The 19,421-nt window shown below is 39.0% G+C and overlaps 1 protein-coding gene across 2 annotated transcripts in view; it reads right to left on the reverse strand.

Moving 5' to 3' along the window:
- Positions 1-2,183: 2,183 nt before the first annotated feature.
- Positions 2,184-19,421, reverse strand: part of STAG1 (STAG1 cohesin complex component) — a 202,849-nt gene continuing 185,611 nt past the window's right edge. The window contains exons 28-34 of one of the 2 annotated variants that reach the window (XM_072867278.1): positions 18,421-18,549; positions 13,820-14,025; positions 9,803-9,974; positions 7,414-7,524; positions 6,355-6,469; positions 4,530-4,610; positions 2,185-4,434 (exon numbers count right to left, since the gene is read on the reverse strand). In XM_072867278.1, coding sequence (XP_072723379.1) covers positions 4,411-4,434; positions 4,530-4,610; positions 6,355-6,469; positions 7,414-7,524; positions 9,803-9,974; positions 13,820-14,025; positions 18,421-18,549 — 838 coding nt within the window. In that variant the 3' untranslated portion in view covers positions 2,185-4,410. Of the gene's footprint in view, positions 4,435-4,529; positions 4,611-6,354; positions 6,470-7,413; positions 7,525-9,802; positions 9,975-13,819; positions 14,026-18,420; positions 18,550-19,421 lie in introns of both variants that reach the window. The other variant, XM_072867279.1, reaches the window with a different exon arrangement.

Genomic DNA, 19,421 nt, shown 5'->3' on the forward strand with positions numbered 1-19,421 from the left:
AGCCAGCCTCCTCTTGAAGGACAAGAGACAATGCACCCAAATTGGAAAGAGGGCAATTCTGGTGGGACATAAAAATTCTTCTCCCTGATATGGGTGGCTTTTCTCCCTCAGCAGAGGGCTGAAATAGAGCCCTCCAGAGGCTCCTTCCAGCCTATTTTTTTCTATGATTATTTGCCAGACTTGCAAGGAACCACTGCAGTAGGTGTTACTGCTGATCAGCCCTGGGCCCTATGCTCATTCTGCTCATTAGAAGCTGCATTTTAGCTACAGCCCCAGAAGGCAGTGAGTAATGGCTACCGTCATGTTTAGCACTACTGCAAACAGCTGCCAAGCACGTGAACTCCTGTAATGACCTGTCTATTGTAAGTAACCTCAGTAATTAATGGCACTATATTATAAGACAGAGAACTACTATACCTGCACACTGCAGCTGCTTCTGTTCACTCCCCAAGCATGTGCCTCAAGTGGAAGAAAGATAAGATGGCGACTTTCCAGGTAGCATCTCTGCCCAGGTAGGTGCAGCCGGTGCCCTAGTGAGTACAGCCATGGAGCTTGGAGCCTGTACCTGGGGCAGGGGGGAAATAACCCACAAAAGGCAACAACTAAAAATCATCTGAAAACACAGTACAGAAGGAGCATTTCAAGTGTGAGTCCCAGCTCCACACGTTTTTGTAATGGCTAGAGGCAGTGCATTCACGTTACAGATATACTGTCTGTCCTGGCTGCAAACACATTTAAGCTAGCTGCCTGGTACCTGGTTGTATCTCAGCAGAAACACGCTCTCTGAGCAGGCGCCTGTATGTACTGCCCCAGGGAATGGAGCTGGCTGCAACAAGGGAAGGTAAACTGAAATGTTATGTTGGGGGTCATTGCCATGAAGTGAGTTCTTAGTTAATTGCGAGAAAAGGTGTAGTCAGAGTTTGTAAGGACCAAGGGATTTTTCAAGGGTAATTAGTAGCCAAGAGAGTGGCTGGTGGCTGTCCCAAGTTTAGAGGCAAAAGCTGTATGAACCGATATGCATGTAGTTTCTTCAGCCAGAGTCACGAGGAGACACTAAATGAGAAACCCAGTTGCATTATCACAAAGAAAACAGTACAACCTTTCTTAATTGTTTCCTAACCTCATTAGTTCTATAGACTTCATCCTCTCTTCTATCCCTTGCCAGCACAAGAATTTGGCTTTTATATCCTCTTGATTTCCAAGCAGTCAGTTGCTCTACCAGCACAATGCTTTGGAAACACACTGGAAAGCTGCTCTGGCCACACTACACAAGATTCTCTTGAATTCCAGTCACCTGCAGAAACAACAGATATAAAATAAAATCCTTTCAACAGAGAGCAGCCCTTGAACTTAGAAACATGACAAGTTACTTACTGTGTTCCACACTGCATCAGGAGCTGAGCATAACTTATAAGCAGTTGGAGATCTAGCGTTTGGGCTGTGTCTCAGGAGTAGTCCTAGAGTGCAGTTCAGACCTTGAATCCTATCCCTGTTCCTCACCTGCTCCATTTGTTACTTTTTCCGACTCAGATGATTTTTCTTTAAGAAGTGGGCCAGATGATAAATAAGTCAGTTTTCTTTAGTGCTACAGAGATGAAATCATTTATGGCTTGGACAAAAATAGCACCTTTCTCTGTGAGACATGGGAATAACAAGAGGACATTTCGTTTCAGGAATCCGTAAAACTTCATTTAGCCCAGCTGGTTGTTAGACCTTCCAAGCCTTTACCACCTCCATTTCTTCCCATGTGGTCCAGTTCACTTCAGATGTACAGGGCAGGAGAGTGAAATTTTTCTCAAAAGTTGTGACAGTTCAAACAATTACAGGTTTTAACAATGTCTCTCTCCCAACTTGTGTGATGACTTACCAGATTTACAGCAATCTCACAACAAAATCCCCCAGATCAACCAAAACCACACCACAGTGGAGGAGGAGGAAGAAAAAAAAAAAAAAAAAAAGAAAAGAAAAGACCAGACAGGGTTTTCCTTTGCTCTGAGGCTGAATGGGTAAGGTAGCTGTACAGAATCTGGTTGTGAGGCCTGGACTACATGAGAACTACCTTTCAGTATTTCCTTTGGCTACTAGTAAATGGGATGACAAGATGTGATGGTCCAAACGAGTATTTAAAATAAAGTTATAGTGAAGAGGGTGCTCATCATACTCATGATTTTGAATAGTTTATTAAATGAAAGGTGAAGCATCAGTTTTAAATTGTACAAAAGGAAAAAAAACCTCATATTGTAAATGTACAATTTACAGAATTACTAGCAAAACCAATCAAGGAGACACTCATAATACAAAAACCTATTGACTGCAAACTGAACTGGAAACCCATTGCAGGTACCGTGATAATAAATGTTTGTTATACAGTATTCTACAATGTTAAATTAGGAATCAGTTTTCCACACAGAGGACTGTGAAGCACAAGGTTCGTCTGAGACTATGACTCAAACCAGGCAGCATTTATTATGCTACTATGCTCACAGAATTATTGTGATGACAATTTAATGCAGCCATTCCTGCCCACCCCTGTTACTTTTGGGGTAGACAGAAGAGGAAGGGAGGTAATGTTATTTTATAAAGTTCCAGCTACTTCTCAGGTTTTATACATTACCCAACCGACATCTGAGGAATGGCTGAATTACCTAGTCAAACATTTTTGGCAACCATGTCTGAGAACTGCGCATGTTGTAAGAAACAAACCTCAGCTGAGTGAAATGCTGGTTTGTTTTTAAAATTAGATTCTTTTCCCTCCCAGCAAGTAAGCACTGGGCATTAATGTTGTTTTGTTTTTCAATAAGCTCGTAACAGAAAAAAGCTCCATGATTATTTTGCAGTTGCTAAAAAAAGCACCTCTAAAAACTGCTGTGCTCCAAGTGGGTCAATCTGCTTTGTATCTCAAATGCTAATATTAGAATGCAGAAAGGAAGATTAACGTTTTGGGGCTGATTCTTAGAGATACTAGAGTCAGTGCAAGTTGTGGATGGCCAGCACCTCTGATACCAGGCCAGTTTTAACTAAGTAGCAGCTACTAGGCAGAGTCATAAAATCGAAGCATAATGAAATTCCAAATTATTGAAGACATTGAAAAATCTCTTATTACAATGAATTAGCTGAGAATGTTTGGGGTTTTTTGTTTTTTTTTGATGTTTTTAACTTTTTTGAAAAATCATATTTTTTTCCAAAGAATTACTCTTAATATGCACAGTTAACACTGAAAATGTAGCTGTATTCCATTGTAAGCTTAAGAACTTCACCATCTAAGCACAAATTTCTATGCAGCACATACAGTACTTCTAACTGGCAAAATTAATTTACAAAAATAGCGCAAAAGGGTATTTACGGCATGGAAAGTAGACTTTTTTTTATGGTACAGTTAAAATTGCTTTTAGTATGCTAAAGTGATTCCTTTCCCCCACCCTTGAATTATTTTTTTTTAATAGGAAAGTTGCTGTTTATGTACCTTGGGGTTGGCAGGGCTTGAAGTAGGTAGTAAAAACAGCAAAGTGATTACTTGAGAACCATTTGTGTGTTTTACTGAGAATACTTTATTTGCTGGTATAAGTTGCTAAAAATGCACAGAGCAAGTACCAATAGAAAATTTACTGTTTTTGTGTCCCCATGTGCTATATAAAATGAATGTTACACAGCATCTGTTGGAAAAGTGGCTTCATGGACATCTCTTACTTTATGTCCCATTATAAATAAAAATAAATCTTCTCAAGAGTATAAAATCTGGGTTTATCATATCAGAATCTGAAATTTTTTGGCAGAGATGCACGTCATTAGAATTCTAACCTCTTCTATAAGAGTGTTCTTCTCAATGCCTATGAGAGGATATAAGCGTACCATAATGTTAATCAAATCCAGTGTGTTCAAAAACACTTTTCTGTAGCCAGAATGACCTGCTTATAGCATCATTGCTAGTCAATGGCTGATAGGCATAGGTTTAATAAAAATGGCTAGCTTTTAAAACATAAAAAGGCAAATGTTAAAACTGTTTTAAATTGTACAGCAGAAAAATAAAGTTAAAAAGTTCTGTTTTCACTCAATGTTGTTTTCAGAAAACATATGTAGAACAGTGTTTATTTCGACAGCTGTCTTAACAATTTAAAACTTCCTCCTCATCCAGAAAAAAAAAAATATCTGTATTAGGACAGTCAAGAACAGGGATACAAATGATTTTTTAGGTCAGCCCTTCTGAGGTGACTGGATTGGCCAACATTCCTTTGTGTCATTAAGAAGTTCCTCTTCTTTCTGTCACTACAAAAAGGGATTGACCTCAATCATTTGGTTAAAAATCAAACCGTATCACATCAAAAATGTGGTTTTCATACAAGCTATCACAGTATATAGGCCTCTAGCTCTAAACAATAGAGTTCCAAATTTGTAAAATGTCTTCACCAGACTTCAGAACATAGGCATTCCAAATCCCTAGAAAAATGATTTAAAAGACAGGAATTAATTAGGTGTAATGATAATCAAAAAGAACCTCAGATAAACAGCAGACAATACTAGTAAAGCCTTACTGAATCATCCTCAATGATAGCTGCAGAGTCAAAGAAGTCTGGCCTCAGTTCAGCCCGTTCTCGCCGGTTTCTTGAAGGTGGCTAAAAAGAGGAGTCGGCCATTTTAGAACATCGCATCAGTTACCGGGGTATAAAGGATTCATGTGGCTCTACAGCTAATGGGTACTAACATGGTTACCTGTTCCTTTACAAGGCTTCATAAAAGCTCTGATACAAATGTAGGCCCTGACATAGGAGAGTACTTCTTAAATTCACATTTTATTTAAGGAATGGGGTAAAAGCTGATGGATTCCAAAGGAATTTTAAGTCTGTGCTCATAGCTAAGGACTTGCTTCAAGCTCTTGCTGGCTTAACCATGTTCTTGTACTAGGACTGTGGGCCAGACTGCATAAAAAACTGTCTTTTAACTGTCTTTATGCTTTTAAGTTTATGGTGAAACTTCAGCTCTGACATGGTCCAAAAACGGATTTATAAAAGAAAGGTACTTAAGACTTCATAATATTTCTGAGGATTAAGCCCTTTGTGTTGTCCTTCCCTAGGAGCATAAGAGTAAATGTGAGCTTCACTGGCTTGATCAATTCCTTCATTTCCTTGCCTTGGATTACCAGTAAAAGAGATTTTACTTACTTGATAATCATTTGAATGCTAGTAATAACCTCAGTATTCAGCAGCAGCAACTGAATTATTGCCTAAATCTTCTTTCCAAGACATTATAGCCCAGTCCTAAAGTAACCTATGCCTTATTGTTTGGATATGAAAGGAGAAATAGGAAAGCATAAAAACGGTGACATGTATAATGCAAACTGATCCTTTTTCCCATTTTACAAGGAAAATATTCATTCTGAGCAGAGAGGCAAGTAAGGTTATAACCTCTACAAAGGAAATCCTGCCTGTAGCCAGTACATTACCATAAAAGGACCTGAGCTTGCCATCTGACGATATGACCTGTTTGGGAGCAATTCCACTGTAAGGTATCGCCTCATGCCCACCCACTACTGCCTGCTCTCCCTTCTGCTGTGCCAGCACAACTCTGTGTACGGCTGTAAACTAACCAGACCTTGATTAAGGATCCCCTATCCACCCCACCTCCTGGAAATCAAACAAACCAGGAAACAGAAAAAGAGAAACAACTTGGCTGTATCAGTTTGACCACAGTGTGGCTGCAGAAAGAGCCGTGTCAGCAAAAGAGTTCGTGATGGCTGTGACAACAGCATAGGGAAGGCAACAACACCTAGAATACCTTTAGATGATACTGATTCCAAACTCTTTATAATGCCAACTAACAACTGGAATAAAACATTGGTACTGGATTTTAGAGAGTCCACTTGTACTTCCTGAGGCTGAGCAGGCAGCTTTGTGTAATATTCAGTCAGATGGGGTGTGCTGGTCTCGCCTCTATCCCCAAGGACCAGCACTCCTTCTGCCCTCGGCAGACTGCATGGCGAGTCAGACCAGCTCCTTCTTTAGCATTCCTCTAGGAGGGCTGCACTGATACATCTGATAGGCTATAAATCATAACCTGATTCTCACAGGTTGACAAGTCCCAGGTGCATGATGGTGCTTCAGGCACTTGCTACTGCCAGAGTCCAGAATATTAGAGAGGAAGAGTGCTAAGCAACGCTCCTTGTCTTTCTATGAAAAAAATCAGTTGGGCCTGAGTCTGCAGTTGTAGGTTCCAGGGAGTATTTGGATCATTTCTGCTCTTTAATGTTCAGACAACAGGAAATCATGCTCAAAATTTTGGAAGTTTTTGTTTGCACTTGTAAAATTCCTTTTAAATTATCTTTCATCCATTTTAAACTTGCTATTAATAAGATTTACTGACCAGATCAATGACCATTGTGTCCTCAAATTCTTCGTTCATATCCTCTAGCTGACCTCGTGAGGACATCATTACATCTTCAAAGATGGGCTCAGCGTCATCTTCCATTAGACCTCGTCTGATTAAATAAAGAGAAAGAAAAAGTAATTTCCAGGCATTTAAATTTCCCAACCGTGATCTTTGTCACTAAAAAGAATGCACAGATCCTATCCTTTAATGCCTTCACATAAAACCTTATGCTGAGAATAAAGCCAGCATGCTTTCTGTAATATTAACTGGAAGAAAATCTTACATAAAAACAAACCTAGCACTTGCAGAGGCTAAAGCAGGAAGTCCCATGTATTATCATTACAAACAGCAATTAAATTTGTCCCTAACAAGAAAAGGACAATAACCTCACTGTGTTTGCTTGCCCTTTTCCAAAAAGGAGTTACACTGTTTGCCAGGATCAATGGTAAATCCCTGGGAATCCAGCAGTGAATCCAAGACCAGTTTCTAACACTGTAAGGACTTGATCTCGCTAGAGACTCTGGCCCCCATCCTGAAAGATGTGCTGAAAGACTTGGTTGGATCGGCACCAGAGCACGTAGCACCTTGTACAACAGAATGCTTCGCATTCGCCCACGTGTGTTCCCTCCATTAGCTGCTCAGTAGGACGCCTTGGCAAAAGATGACATAGATGAAAAAAGCGTAAACAGGTTCACGGGTAGACTGGACAACAACTTGGAAGAGTTCATGGGGAATAACTTAACAGACAAATCATGGAACCCCCCCCTGAAATGGAAACAGTTGAAGGCTGGGAGAGAATAACGGGGAGTTGTGCCATGTCTGTCTGCCCTGTTCACTAGGCACCTTGCTTATGGCCACGGTTAGAGGCAGAACGCTGGGCTAGAGGGTCACATGGCCCGGTGTCCATTCCAACATTACAAAGCTGTTACTCTGCCTTCATTAACAAGAGTTACAGAAATTATTGGCAACAACCCAGAAAAGGTAACATTTAAAATGCATCATTGTCATCTAAAATGGTTCTGATCTGGAGATGAGGATGCTCTGAACACTTACACTGCATGCCTTACACCAGTTCTCCCTTTCATGTAGTTCATTCCTGTCCTGTCCTTTCGATTTAAATCTTCTAGCTTCTGTTGGCCCAACCAAGATATCTGCATCTGGGGACTAACAAACATAAAGCAGCATTATGACTGAGAACACTAACAATTTTGAGTTGGCTATTTTTAGACAATATCTATCTCCTCAAGTTTTGCATCTGGCCATACTTCAGATTAAGATATTTAAATCACATCCATCACTGTACACATCTTCTGGATTCCCTTCCACAACTTGTCTCCTCTCACTGTATGTACACACAAAAAAATTCCATTAATTGTTGTAATAAAAAACGCTACATAAAACGCTAACATTACTCATTCATTAGTTTGACATGCATCTGAAGTGGGAGCACTTCTAAAATTCATTTTATTAAATCCTACTTCACTATCTCAGATCAGGCAAAATATGAGCAAGAATAGATCCAAATTAATCACTGACACACTTCTTAAAACAAAAATGTCACACAACATGAAAAACAAATTGCTTTTAAATATATACCCTAATCAACTTAAGCATTCAATAACTTATCCACATGTAAATACCTTAAAGGCTGTACTTTTAATACCATCTAAATCCAGTAGTAGACAGCAATGCATTTGATATGATTTGTGTATTGCAGCACAAGGAAATAGTAGTAAACTAAGTGCAGCTCTTCAAGAGCAACACCAGTTTTTATTTTATTATGCAGTCTTGTACCCTGATAAGATTGACATAATAAACTGGGATAACCCATGTGAAAAAACATAGAACAAAATATTCCTGTGGATGTGATTAACCCCATTAGTTCAGCAACTGTGTGCTCTGTATTTATTTTACGTTTTAGCTCTCCTAAGCTGACCTGTAGGAAATGTGTGCAGCAGCTAACTCCAGGCTGAAAGGATTCTCCACCGTCAGTTCACACTGTGAACTTCTATGTGGAGTCCAGCTCTTTGAAAGTAACAGAGAGGAGAGCGATGCTATCTGCCTTTGCTCAACAGTTCTCCCCTCGCAGCATTCATCTGAGATAGGAGAAAGAGACGTTCAAGCCCAGGGTGAAGAGTCTGGTTCAACTCCCGCCCCCTGCCCCGAACAGGGGAAGGTTCTCCCACAGCTTAAGGTAGTGCCTGCTCATCAGGGTCAGGAGTAGAAGGCAGTGACTGGAAGCTGTCCCACTTTCCATAACTAATTAAATGTTCAGAGAGAGATTTAACTTAGTGATAGGTGAGATCAGAGAGGCTCAGGAAGAAAGTTCTGCTTTCAGTTATGCTTTCAAAAGAGTACGTTTCTTTAGAAGTTACTCAGATTTTTTGAGAACCTATGGTCACAAATTGGCAAACATTAACAGCTTATATGTACAACATGGTGGTATACATATCCCCTTGTCATTTGAGTCTGGAGAACATTTTACCTTCCCAGGCAAAATGACCGTTATTAACTATTTCTATTTAGAAAATAATGCAATTAAAGAATGCAGGATAAAGCAGTAAACTTTAGGATTGAACAGGGTGAGTGCACGTTCAGGAAGAATCGGGAAGCTGGGGAGTGTGTATCCAGAAAAACACGATGGACAAAAGCTGGAGGGAAACCAAGAGGCATAATCTGGCTATTTTGTACTATACAACATTGGTAGAAACCTGATTCATCTGGCCAGCATAATATGACTTTTTTATAAAGATAAATCAGATCAGTAAATTTGGCTATAAAAGTTATAAAATAGTCTCCAAACCAGATATTGTTATTCTGTATCTTCAAATTAATAGAAATATCACATAATCACATTCTCTGCAGACTTCTCTATTCTTAAATAAACTCCTGACAGATAATAACCAATATTTTTTCCCCTCTAAATGGAGGTGATAAAATGGGAGTTGAGTGACAAAACGTATATATAATTCAGGGCAAAATAAAATTGCCTGCAGACAATTATCCCAGAAACAGGAATTACTAGCTCAGCAGCTAGAATTGGATTGAAGAGTTAACTTAAAAGAAATCAGTTAGGATGCCTGGAGAACCTTAACTGTACTATGACATAGGGCAGAGGGAGAGAAAAGAGAACATCTAACAGATCTTTAGAGAAACAGTTCAATCCAGCCTGGGGCCACAAACAGTAGGAAGATTTAACCATAATTGCATGGTTATGCTTATGAGATAATTTTAACATACGGAATTTCTACCATCATTTAATTACGACATATTTTTCCCGGGAACTGAAAATAATCGAAGTATTGCTGAGCTATAGCCAAGACATTTCCAGTTGGTTTTGCAAATAAATGCTGCATTTATGGAGCCACAGACTATCTGTGTAAATAATATGCAACTCCTTTGCCTGGCTCACTGTATTTGAAACCGAAATTCCAACACTTACTTGTGTAAAAAATCTTGTTCAGATCCCTGCTCCGACTCGTGCTCCTGGATCTGCTCTCCCATTTGTCTAGTGTTCTCTCTCAAGACAGTTGAGGTGAGCTGTGGTGCTTGCAGCGTCCCTGGAGTATGTATGTTTTCATTCCTGTTCAGCCATGAGCCTTCTAGACTCTCATCTAGAAAAAGAACATTTAAAATTACTGACAGAGTTCTGATAATATGTAGTGCAGTATTATTGCCTTCAGGATTCGTTCAGCCAACTCACTGAACAAATACCTTGCATTAGTAATGAGAGCCTTCCATCTACTGACACGCTTCAATACAGTTAATTTTAGTTGCAGAACCTTCTCCAAATTTGATTTTCAACAGTTTAGTGTCTTTTAAAACAAGTATGCCTGTAAGAGATCAACTGGGTAAATACTCAAAATGATAAAATTTTCAGCTCTAATTTTATTTTGTGTTTTTTTAAGGAAGGATTATTACCAGCTATTCCCAGCAATTTAAAGTAGAAATATTTAACGAACAAACAAAAAAACCCCATTGTAAACAAATATTGTACTGCAGCACTAACTAAATTGTCATGTCTTGCACACATATAACAAAGATAATTCCCAATTACTGAGTTTACAATCTAAATATAAGACTGTTAATCTCAAAGGCATGAGATGAAAGATGAGGGTGGAGGATAAAACCCAAAATCTGGTCAGCATAGATCTTTAGAAACTTCCGTAAGATCAATTTCAGTGGAGTACAGAGGGGGCATTTTAAGTAAGAGAAGTGATCTTGCTGGTGTGAACTCTAGATAGTGATTTCAGACAGTGTCCTTAGAGATCAGAGCAGCTGGGTGGAATGGAGATGGGAAGCTTATTGAAGGTATAAGTGCAATGCTGTGCTCATATTGTGCAGGGAGCAAACCAGAGAGGAAGGAAGAGGGGGGACTTGAGGAGAATGTGATAGAAGCAGACAAGTGCGTAGGCAAGAGACGTGTAGGAAAAAAAAAAAGTAAGTTGCTGGAGCAAGTGAAAGACAGGGGAGATTACAAGAGAGGAGAAGACAAGATCACAGATTTACTAACAGGAAGAAATGCGTGGTGAGAAAGTAGATGGGGATCTCAATGGATTTTTAAATTTTTCCTACACCTTTTATTACCCTTTGGGCATAAATGTTGTCTAAAAAGTTGCCTATTTATTCTTGAATTTACCTTTGAACCTTCTATAACGTTAGAGATTTTTGTTTTTAAATCCTATTTATGTTTGATTTCCTTACGGCATTATGAAGAAATGTCACAAAGCAGATTTACTTTCAGCAGCAACAGGGAATGTTCTTCAACCCGGACAGTCTGCTGAACCCAATATACACTGGATTTAGGTGAGAAAGGAACCATAGGGGACTAGTTATAGTTCTTTGATGCAAGGATAGTTTATGCAGTGACCCTGCCCTTGTTTTAGCTCCTTTAGAGTGGAATTTAAAGGGGGGAAAAAAAGGGATTAGTAGGATTTAAAGAGAGGCCCACATTTGTAACTGTACTGCCAGATTAAGATTAAAGCTAGGACTTTTGGAAGAGTTATAAAAATATGTAAAGATGAAAAAACAACGAAGACCTGTATACATACTATGTATAAACCATCAGTTAATTTGTAGGCAACCAGCTGTTTGTTAAGGCTGGTTCTTCATAGCTCAAGTTATATAGACAAGTGAACAGTAAGTACTTATTTCTGAGGATTAAATCTCTGATTATTTCACGAGCTTATTATTGGTACATACAAAATAAGACAGAAAACTATGTCTTCCTGTGAAAAATACAGACAACCTGGCTCCAGGTTTTCTTGGCTTTCCTTTTTCCAAGAATCAAAAGGAAGTATACTCAGGGCATAATGCAATCAGTAATGTCTACTGCACATCAAGAAGCATCCAAAAATCAAGTATGTGGTGTCCTTCCAACTGTTTTATATTACTGGGGGGGGTTAACATATGATATCAAATGTCCTGTATCAATACATGTCTAAACCAAGACTTTCGGTACTTGCATTGCATATCCCTATGTATGGAAAGGCCATAGAGCTTGTGTTGCTGCTGTCGGTAGGGAGCACTTGCTGGTACCTTTTCAGTTCTGTCATCTACCAGGCAGTCAAATCCTACAGTGAAGGCATCTATCAAGGAAAAGACACTTATGCTGTTATGGGCTAAAACAATGATGAGCTATACATCCTTCCTGGACCTATATACTGAGGTTGTATAGCAAAGCTTTCCTAAGTAACAAAGGGCTATGTAGTGATCTATGAATTTAAGGTCTATTAGGTTTCACAGTGAAGAAACGAGAGGGGAATCACTTGCTAATCAGTGTTCTTCAAAATGTGATGTCCTTGAATGTTATGCTGTGACCCAGAGCTGTATTTGTGGTATTCAAAGGACATGCCCATACCCCATCCACAAGAGCACGCCATGAGAGGCAGTGTTGATCAGTCCTTTTTCTGGCCACAGATTACTAACGGGGGAATTTTGTGTTACTATAGGAACAGTGACATTGGACCACTCTGCAAAAGGTAAGATAAATCCTGGGTGTCTTCTGATGACACGGTGTTGGGAGAATGTAAGCAGACCCTCATACCCTCTGTAGATGTCTGAATCCTGTCAGACCCATAGTGAGTCTTGGCATAGTCTGTATTACAGATAGATGATCTCCTGGTGGAAACTGCTGTACATTCAGATCTTTCAGGAACTGAACAAATAGATGAGTAACGTTGTACTTTGCCTACATCATTTTTAAGTCAGTGATGTTTGTGGAATATTCAGGACCACAGCTGTTGCAAAGAAAGGGGATATTCAAATGTAAAGCGTTGCAGGTCAATTCTCCCTTCTACTGATCATTGAAAGAGAAGGACACGAAAAAGTGTGAGGCAAACAATGCCATAAACGCTATGTTGTAAGACTGAGACTTGCCTTACAGGGAAGCAAAGACATTACTACACTTGCTAGGAAAAAAAAAAAAAAAAAAGGATATTGATAGAGTACAATAAAATAGAATGGAAATAGTAACAAGAGGAAAGAAAAAACCTCAGCAGTTGAATTCTGTGAAAAACATGGCATCCTGAAGGAAGCAAAACAGTGTCTGAAGAAAGGAAGCAGTATTTTATCTACTTAAACTCTAGGTTGGCTAGAAGAAACTGAAGGACTTGGTCCACATACTGCTCAACATAAGCTGTAGCAGAGAATGGACCTGAAGAATGCACTTGTAGAAGTGCATATGGACAAACTTTTGAAGAATATTTTGGGAAACTGCTGTACATTCAAGGCAAATTGGCATAAGATTCCTCACTGATGAGTTACTATTGTAGATACTGACCTTCGAAAAATCCCTGAAGTTTAAAGATGCCACTTACACCTACTCTGTAGTGAAACAGTAAATTTATATTCACAAAAGTACACACTACATCACACAGGATAACCAGGAACAGATGCACTCTTGTAAGAAAATTGCTATCATAGCCAAATTCCTGATAAACATGCCCGAAGTCACAGAAAGAGTAAATACAGACACTGGATATCAATACTATTTTAAACAAAAAAAGGTGTCTTTTTAGTGTTCTCCAGGGGCCCTGCAAAAATACAGATCTAGATCAGAACTTCTGCCTTGGGTTTGCTCTAACACCCTATTAATTAACAACAGCTCCAGACTGAAGCATAGGCAGAAAACCAGAAGTCCATGACTGAGCAAGGTGTAGAGCAGATAACTCCACAAACACCTCCTGTTTCCAACTTCAGTAACAGCTTTTAATAGTTCTGAATCTGCAAATCTCCGTGAAGACGGACAAGAACAGGGACTCAGTGATGGTGTTTCTCATAAAGAAGTGTTCAAGGTTGATAGGAATTTGCAGAACAGATGTCTTGTTTTAACTACATACAGAATATATCATATATTTCAGCATTAATTGATAAACCATAAGGGTTCCTAAGAAGGAAGCCTGTAATATATGAACGAATTGAGAAATGCCTCTACCAGGCAACCTAAAACCATACAAACCTTCTACTCTCTTTTTGTGGAGCGGTGGTCGTCCTTTCTTATTCCTCACTGAAGAGGCTTTGCTGCTGCTGCTTCCACTGTTAACGGACATTCTGTCGTCTTCACCACCCGTAACTAGTGAATTTCTATAGGAAATGAGTGGAAGCCATACATCTTCTCTTCTTTCCATCATCTGTTCTGTCAGAAACTTCTCTAAGTAGGAGTGACTGAAAACAAAAGACAATGAGTACAGAGGCGCAGCACATTGTTTCCTCTTTAATTAATCTGCAAGCCCTCTTCACGTTGTTGAGAACTTAACACAAATCCCACATGGTGTTTCCTTATTTTAATTTAATAACATATGCTGATAGGGCATTGTATCTCTGACTGAATAAGCATACACGTCATTCCCTCAAAACAAAGTAACATAGTTAAATCATGCACAGGTTACTCACAGATAAACAATACAAAACATTCTCTCCCTCACATCTTCCTCCGCATTTGTCTGCGATCATTCACAGCACACTCTACTTGAATTCCTTTTCTATTTTGCATAGTGAGGAAGCCACTTCTATATATTGCTACTGTGTCAACAGGCAGACTGAATTAGAACCACTATTGTGAGGATGTAGGATAGCCTTTTGCATCTTGGAACCAGAAAAATGGTTTCCTCAAATGCAAGCAGTTATTTTTCAATTAAAAAAAAAAAGATCTGTTCCACTGCCATGGAGAAGTCCAATGCACACTTTTTAACTTATGGGAGGAACCAAACAACCTCCCTCCTGTATATGGTCTGGAGGGCATCTGAGTTGTTTTCTTTTTCCATTGATTATTTAATTACAGTATTAGAAGCAGTCCTTAAAATAAATATGCAAATCCACATAAAAGTGATTCTAAAGAACTTCAAGCTGCAGAGCCAAGCATTCAGAATTTAGGCAAGAGACCTCAGGATTCTTCAACATTACCTCTACCCTTGCTGCAAATACATTAGGGTGCACCCTTCGATCATGATTTCATTTAATACCACATTGCCAGGTTGTCATCAGTGGGAGTCAAACCCACAAATTCTGCATGGAAATGAACTCTCAGTCTCCCTTTTCCTGTTAGCTTATGGCAGGCTCAAACTTCTTACGTGGCCTAGGTATCAGAATAGGACAAGGAGCCACACTGTATGTGCCTGGGTAACAATCACATCCAATTTTTAATGGAATTTTGTTTTGATACTTTGAATAGGATGACTTTGCTCAAGAAATAGCAGTGTTTCTGTCTACTGTTTTATTCAATATTGTGACCGCTTCTTCCTTCCCCTTTTCGTGTGTATACTGAGTAACAGCCAAACCTTGCATTGAATGGGAAATTCTTGGTTTATTCTCTCTCTCTTTTACAGTACCACACAGTATAACACTTGAGTGCTTCATGACTTAATAGAATTTATATGCACAATAGTCTTGGAAAGTAAGATTTTTTCCTGCATCTAATTTATATTTATAAAACTGGAGTGCACAGGTTATGTCCAAATTGTGAAGAAGGAAAAACTACACCACCTGGGGGTTCTTTACTGATTAGATGCCAAACTTCAGACAACTTTTGCTCAGCATTTTAGAGGCGCTTCATCCTGGCAGTTCTTGCCAGCTTCAATGAGGACAGAAACTCTGAATTTCTAGAAGTAAGAACACCATGCCGAGGCTCCGTCTCATCTGACTTCGGACACCCAACAGTCAGTTGTCTAGTCTAAGCTAACAGTCTATTTGAGAGAAATAAATGGAAATAAATGCCTCCACAGGGCAGTTCACCTCTATACTGTGTTAGATGAATTCCTCAGGATTTCCCTGCCTGTATCTGCCTTGTGTGTTTGTAACTGCATTAGTATAAATCTTTGTCTGCTAAGTGTAAGAGCCTGGCACCTTAAACGTGTAGTTTGTATTAAATCCATAGATGGCTATCACTGATTCTGGAGGTTACTCATAAAACAAGAAGCTAAATAAATAAATAGGATAGGAAAACTAAATTAAACCAATGTTGCTGCCCTGTTCTTGAACTGGAAACATCTCCCTTTTCTCCCTCCAAATAAAAAAGCCAGCAGTAAGGCAGAAAGGAAGTAGAAGCCCTGCAAAAGAGCAGTGTTTGCTGAACTGAGACAGGAATGGTTATTTTGCGCCAAGGGCAGATGACATATGCAGACATATCAAGTAGATAGTTAATTTTTTTTGGGTTGGGAAGCCAAGCTGGAGGACTTCTGGGAGACAGGCAGATACATGCTTATGAGACTTTCAGGGTTATTCTACAGCACTTTTGCCTCCAGACTAACAGCCCATTGCTGAGTTTAGGGACAGTCACTTGGCAGGAGGAGATCAAGCCAGGGAGGGAGGTAAATGATCCTGTACACAGGAGTTCTCCACCAGATGGTGGTCACGTACCTTCCTGTTCATAGGCAACCCCTTCGGAGGGAGGGGGAGAGGTCCCTGTGGATTGGAGGAGTCATGCTACAGAGAAGGGCAAATCAACTATCCAGAGTATAGCTGAGTATGTAATGTCAGTGAAGCACTATGGGCAATGCAGCCATTGCCTGATGGGTGCAAACGTGACAGATCTCTCAAGGGAAGGAATGTAGGTATCTCCAGAAGAAATCTTTACATATAAACAAGTTATCTTGACTCTTTTCATAGTCACCACAGCTAATGGAATCTAGGGCATGTCTGAACTCATCTTAAAACAGTAATTTAGCACAAATCAGATAAATCATGCCCTGAAGGACCTATTTCTTTTCACTGATCTTCAGATTCAGCTAAAGTAAATAGCTCACATACAGACGACTACAATAAAGACAGGTAAAATCAGGAGAAAAGGATTCCACTACAGCAATCTTTACAGTCCTGTGAAAGAAGCCAGTGGTTGTGTACGTGGACACCAATGAGTGGGAGAACCTTCGACAAAAAATTTTAAATGGCAACACAGAAGGCGAAGGAACAAGATCTCCTGAAGTACTGAATTTCATGCAAAGGATCAGGTCAAATTAAGCTGTCACATAAACTGCACAGAATGATCGTAACCTTAAATTTTATACACTGGAGAAACTTGTGTAGGGGATGACGACTGTACAGGAAGGATAAGCTTCAGTAAATTAAATAGGAATCAGACTAATGGCCCTTAAACTAACAGATGTAGGAGAACCTACAGTTCAGCTGGGAAGACAGTCATAAAAGCCTGTTATCCCTAAGTCCTGTCCTGAAGAATGGGACAGAGGTTGACAAGATTCAAAGATATAACAATGAAGAGCAGTTTCAAAAACGGAATGCCAAGCTAGCCCAACTGGATCATCCAATTCTCAAGCTCGTTTAACTACTTCTTCGACTGTGTTTGCTGAATTGACAAATTATTGATACAATTGAAAAATTAAATTGGTTCAAGTGTGTATATGTTAAAATTATACAAAGTTAACCAAGATGCATTTCTTATAACACAGATGAAGCTATAATATTCATAATTGTTAACCCTAATAGAACAGTCCTTTAAAACAAATGTCTTCACAGAAAAACTACAGAAAATTTTGACAGAGTCAGTTGAGATAGTTATAGTAAATATATATGACTTACACTCATTGCGGTCAGAAAATTGACTGGAAAGATATCTATAACCATAAATCAGAAGATCTGGCAATCACATTTTTTAAATGATCGTAAAGTTATTCAAAGAATTCGGTTCTACACTGGGCACGTAGTGCTTGGCTGATTTTTGACTGGAGTCCTCTTCCTTTTTCCCTTACTACTACTGCACTGTGGCCAAATCCTGGATATTTGCTACATGATGTATTAGAAATGTAGAGCGTTATCTCTGCAGTGATGCTGACAACGTCTTTACTATGAACTTGCCCTTAATAATGCAGTTTTCTCTCTGCCAATTCTGTTGATATCCGCAGCCCCTCTTGATGGTCTGTTCAAATGTTGCTCATAAAACGGTATTTCTTGCTCTTTATTCAGATCTTATCAACAATACCTCTGATTTATTTCATTTCCAGTATTTCATCTGCAGTAATTACCCACCATATCAAATTCAGGCTGCTTGTTTTAGCCTGCCAGGACTCTGCCACCCTGCTCTGTCCTAACCAACAACAGTGTTCCCTCTCAGCCTCTTTTCTCTATCCTATTGTGTCAGTAATGGAAGCCTTGACAAACAAAGCTTTATTTCCCAGTTTAACTCAATATATTAAAATAAACAACAAATATATGTTTACATTTTATGTAAATATCTAACAGAAACAGATGTTACTGAAGTGTTTACAGGCCTGTAAATTTCCTGCACCGCTAACATTTAATTGCCTTCTTTTTTCTAGCCTGAAAAAAGGATTGTTTTTTATTTTCAGTGCCCCATGGGAAATTTTATGGAACATTGTTTTAGTGAGGTCTCAAGCTCACCTCATCAGTGGATCTGATTCTCCTTTTCTCATTGATTTTTATTACTTTAAAATATAAAACGATGAATAACTATGTATGTGAAATGTCTCCCTGGGACTTCCTATAGCCCCCGTTAGATTGTGAAAACCTCAAAGCAGAGAGCTTAAACACACACTACAGTGATTAACAGAGCCCAGCAAAACCCACAGAAGAAAATGGAGCATTACTTACACAGTCTTTTTGTCCTGTCGCAAGAGTTTAGAAGAAAATTCACTAAGCACTTCAAGGAAAGCAAGGTTAGGAGGTGGATAGTCTTGTCCTTTTTGATTCTGATATTTGAAGGCAAACTCTATGCCATCTCTACGGTAAAGAAATATTAAAATTTCAGACATTTGTAACAAAATTAAAAAAAAGTTGCCCAAAATCTGAACTGTGATGAAATTCTTTATATCTTTATATCCCATCATAATTTTTTATTTTTCATTACTAGCAACCAGCTGCTTTTGGACAAAGGGGAATCAAATGTTCCCTCTTGATTTGTGAGGATTCAGTCTCAAAGACAACATATTGCCAGTCACATGGTAAGAAGGAACCTACCACAGTCTAAGAAACTTGGCAGGTGCTGAAAGCCACTACCTTAGCAGGAATAGCCAATTGGCTCTTTCTTGTTTCTGCATGAAGCAGAAGCTTGCAATAAGAATAATATGTAAGATATAACAAGATGTAACTTTTGTATCAAGAGTCAGAGAATAGAATTTACTTACCAGTACATTGATACCTGCATCTCTGCCTTATCTTTGCTTTATCATTTGAGACTAAAGAAAACAATTTACTTTCACATTATCCAATAAGGGCACATGCATATCTTGACTTCTCTTTTGCTTTGACACAGGAAAGTGTCTGGTAGCATTTTGATCGTGCTTTGCTAATCTTAGTCTTAATGACTTAGTCTCTGAGATAGCAAACTTTAATATTTTAACCTTTTTATGGCATGGGAAAGTAACAATTTAAATTTAGTGGCACCTTTCTACACTTTCCTATGCAGCAGTTACATAAAAAGCTTCAATGCACTTAAAAAAAAACCAAACAAAAACATTTCAAAACACTTTTGGAATACCTTTTTATAAAAGCCCTTGGTGCCTACAGAATCCACAGTGGTGTGGTACAAAAAACCATCTACAGTTGTTAGATACAGACCACACAAATATGTATAATACCAGTGGCTTTACCCG

The sequence above is a fragment of the Ciconia boyciana genome, chromosome 7 (genome assembly GCF_034638445.1).
Source record: "Ciconia boyciana chromosome 7, ASM3463844v1, whole genome shotgun sequence".
In the NCBI taxonomy this organism is placed as follows: Eukaryota; Metazoa; Chordata; class Aves; order Ciconiiformes; family Ciconiidae; genus Ciconia; species Ciconia boyciana.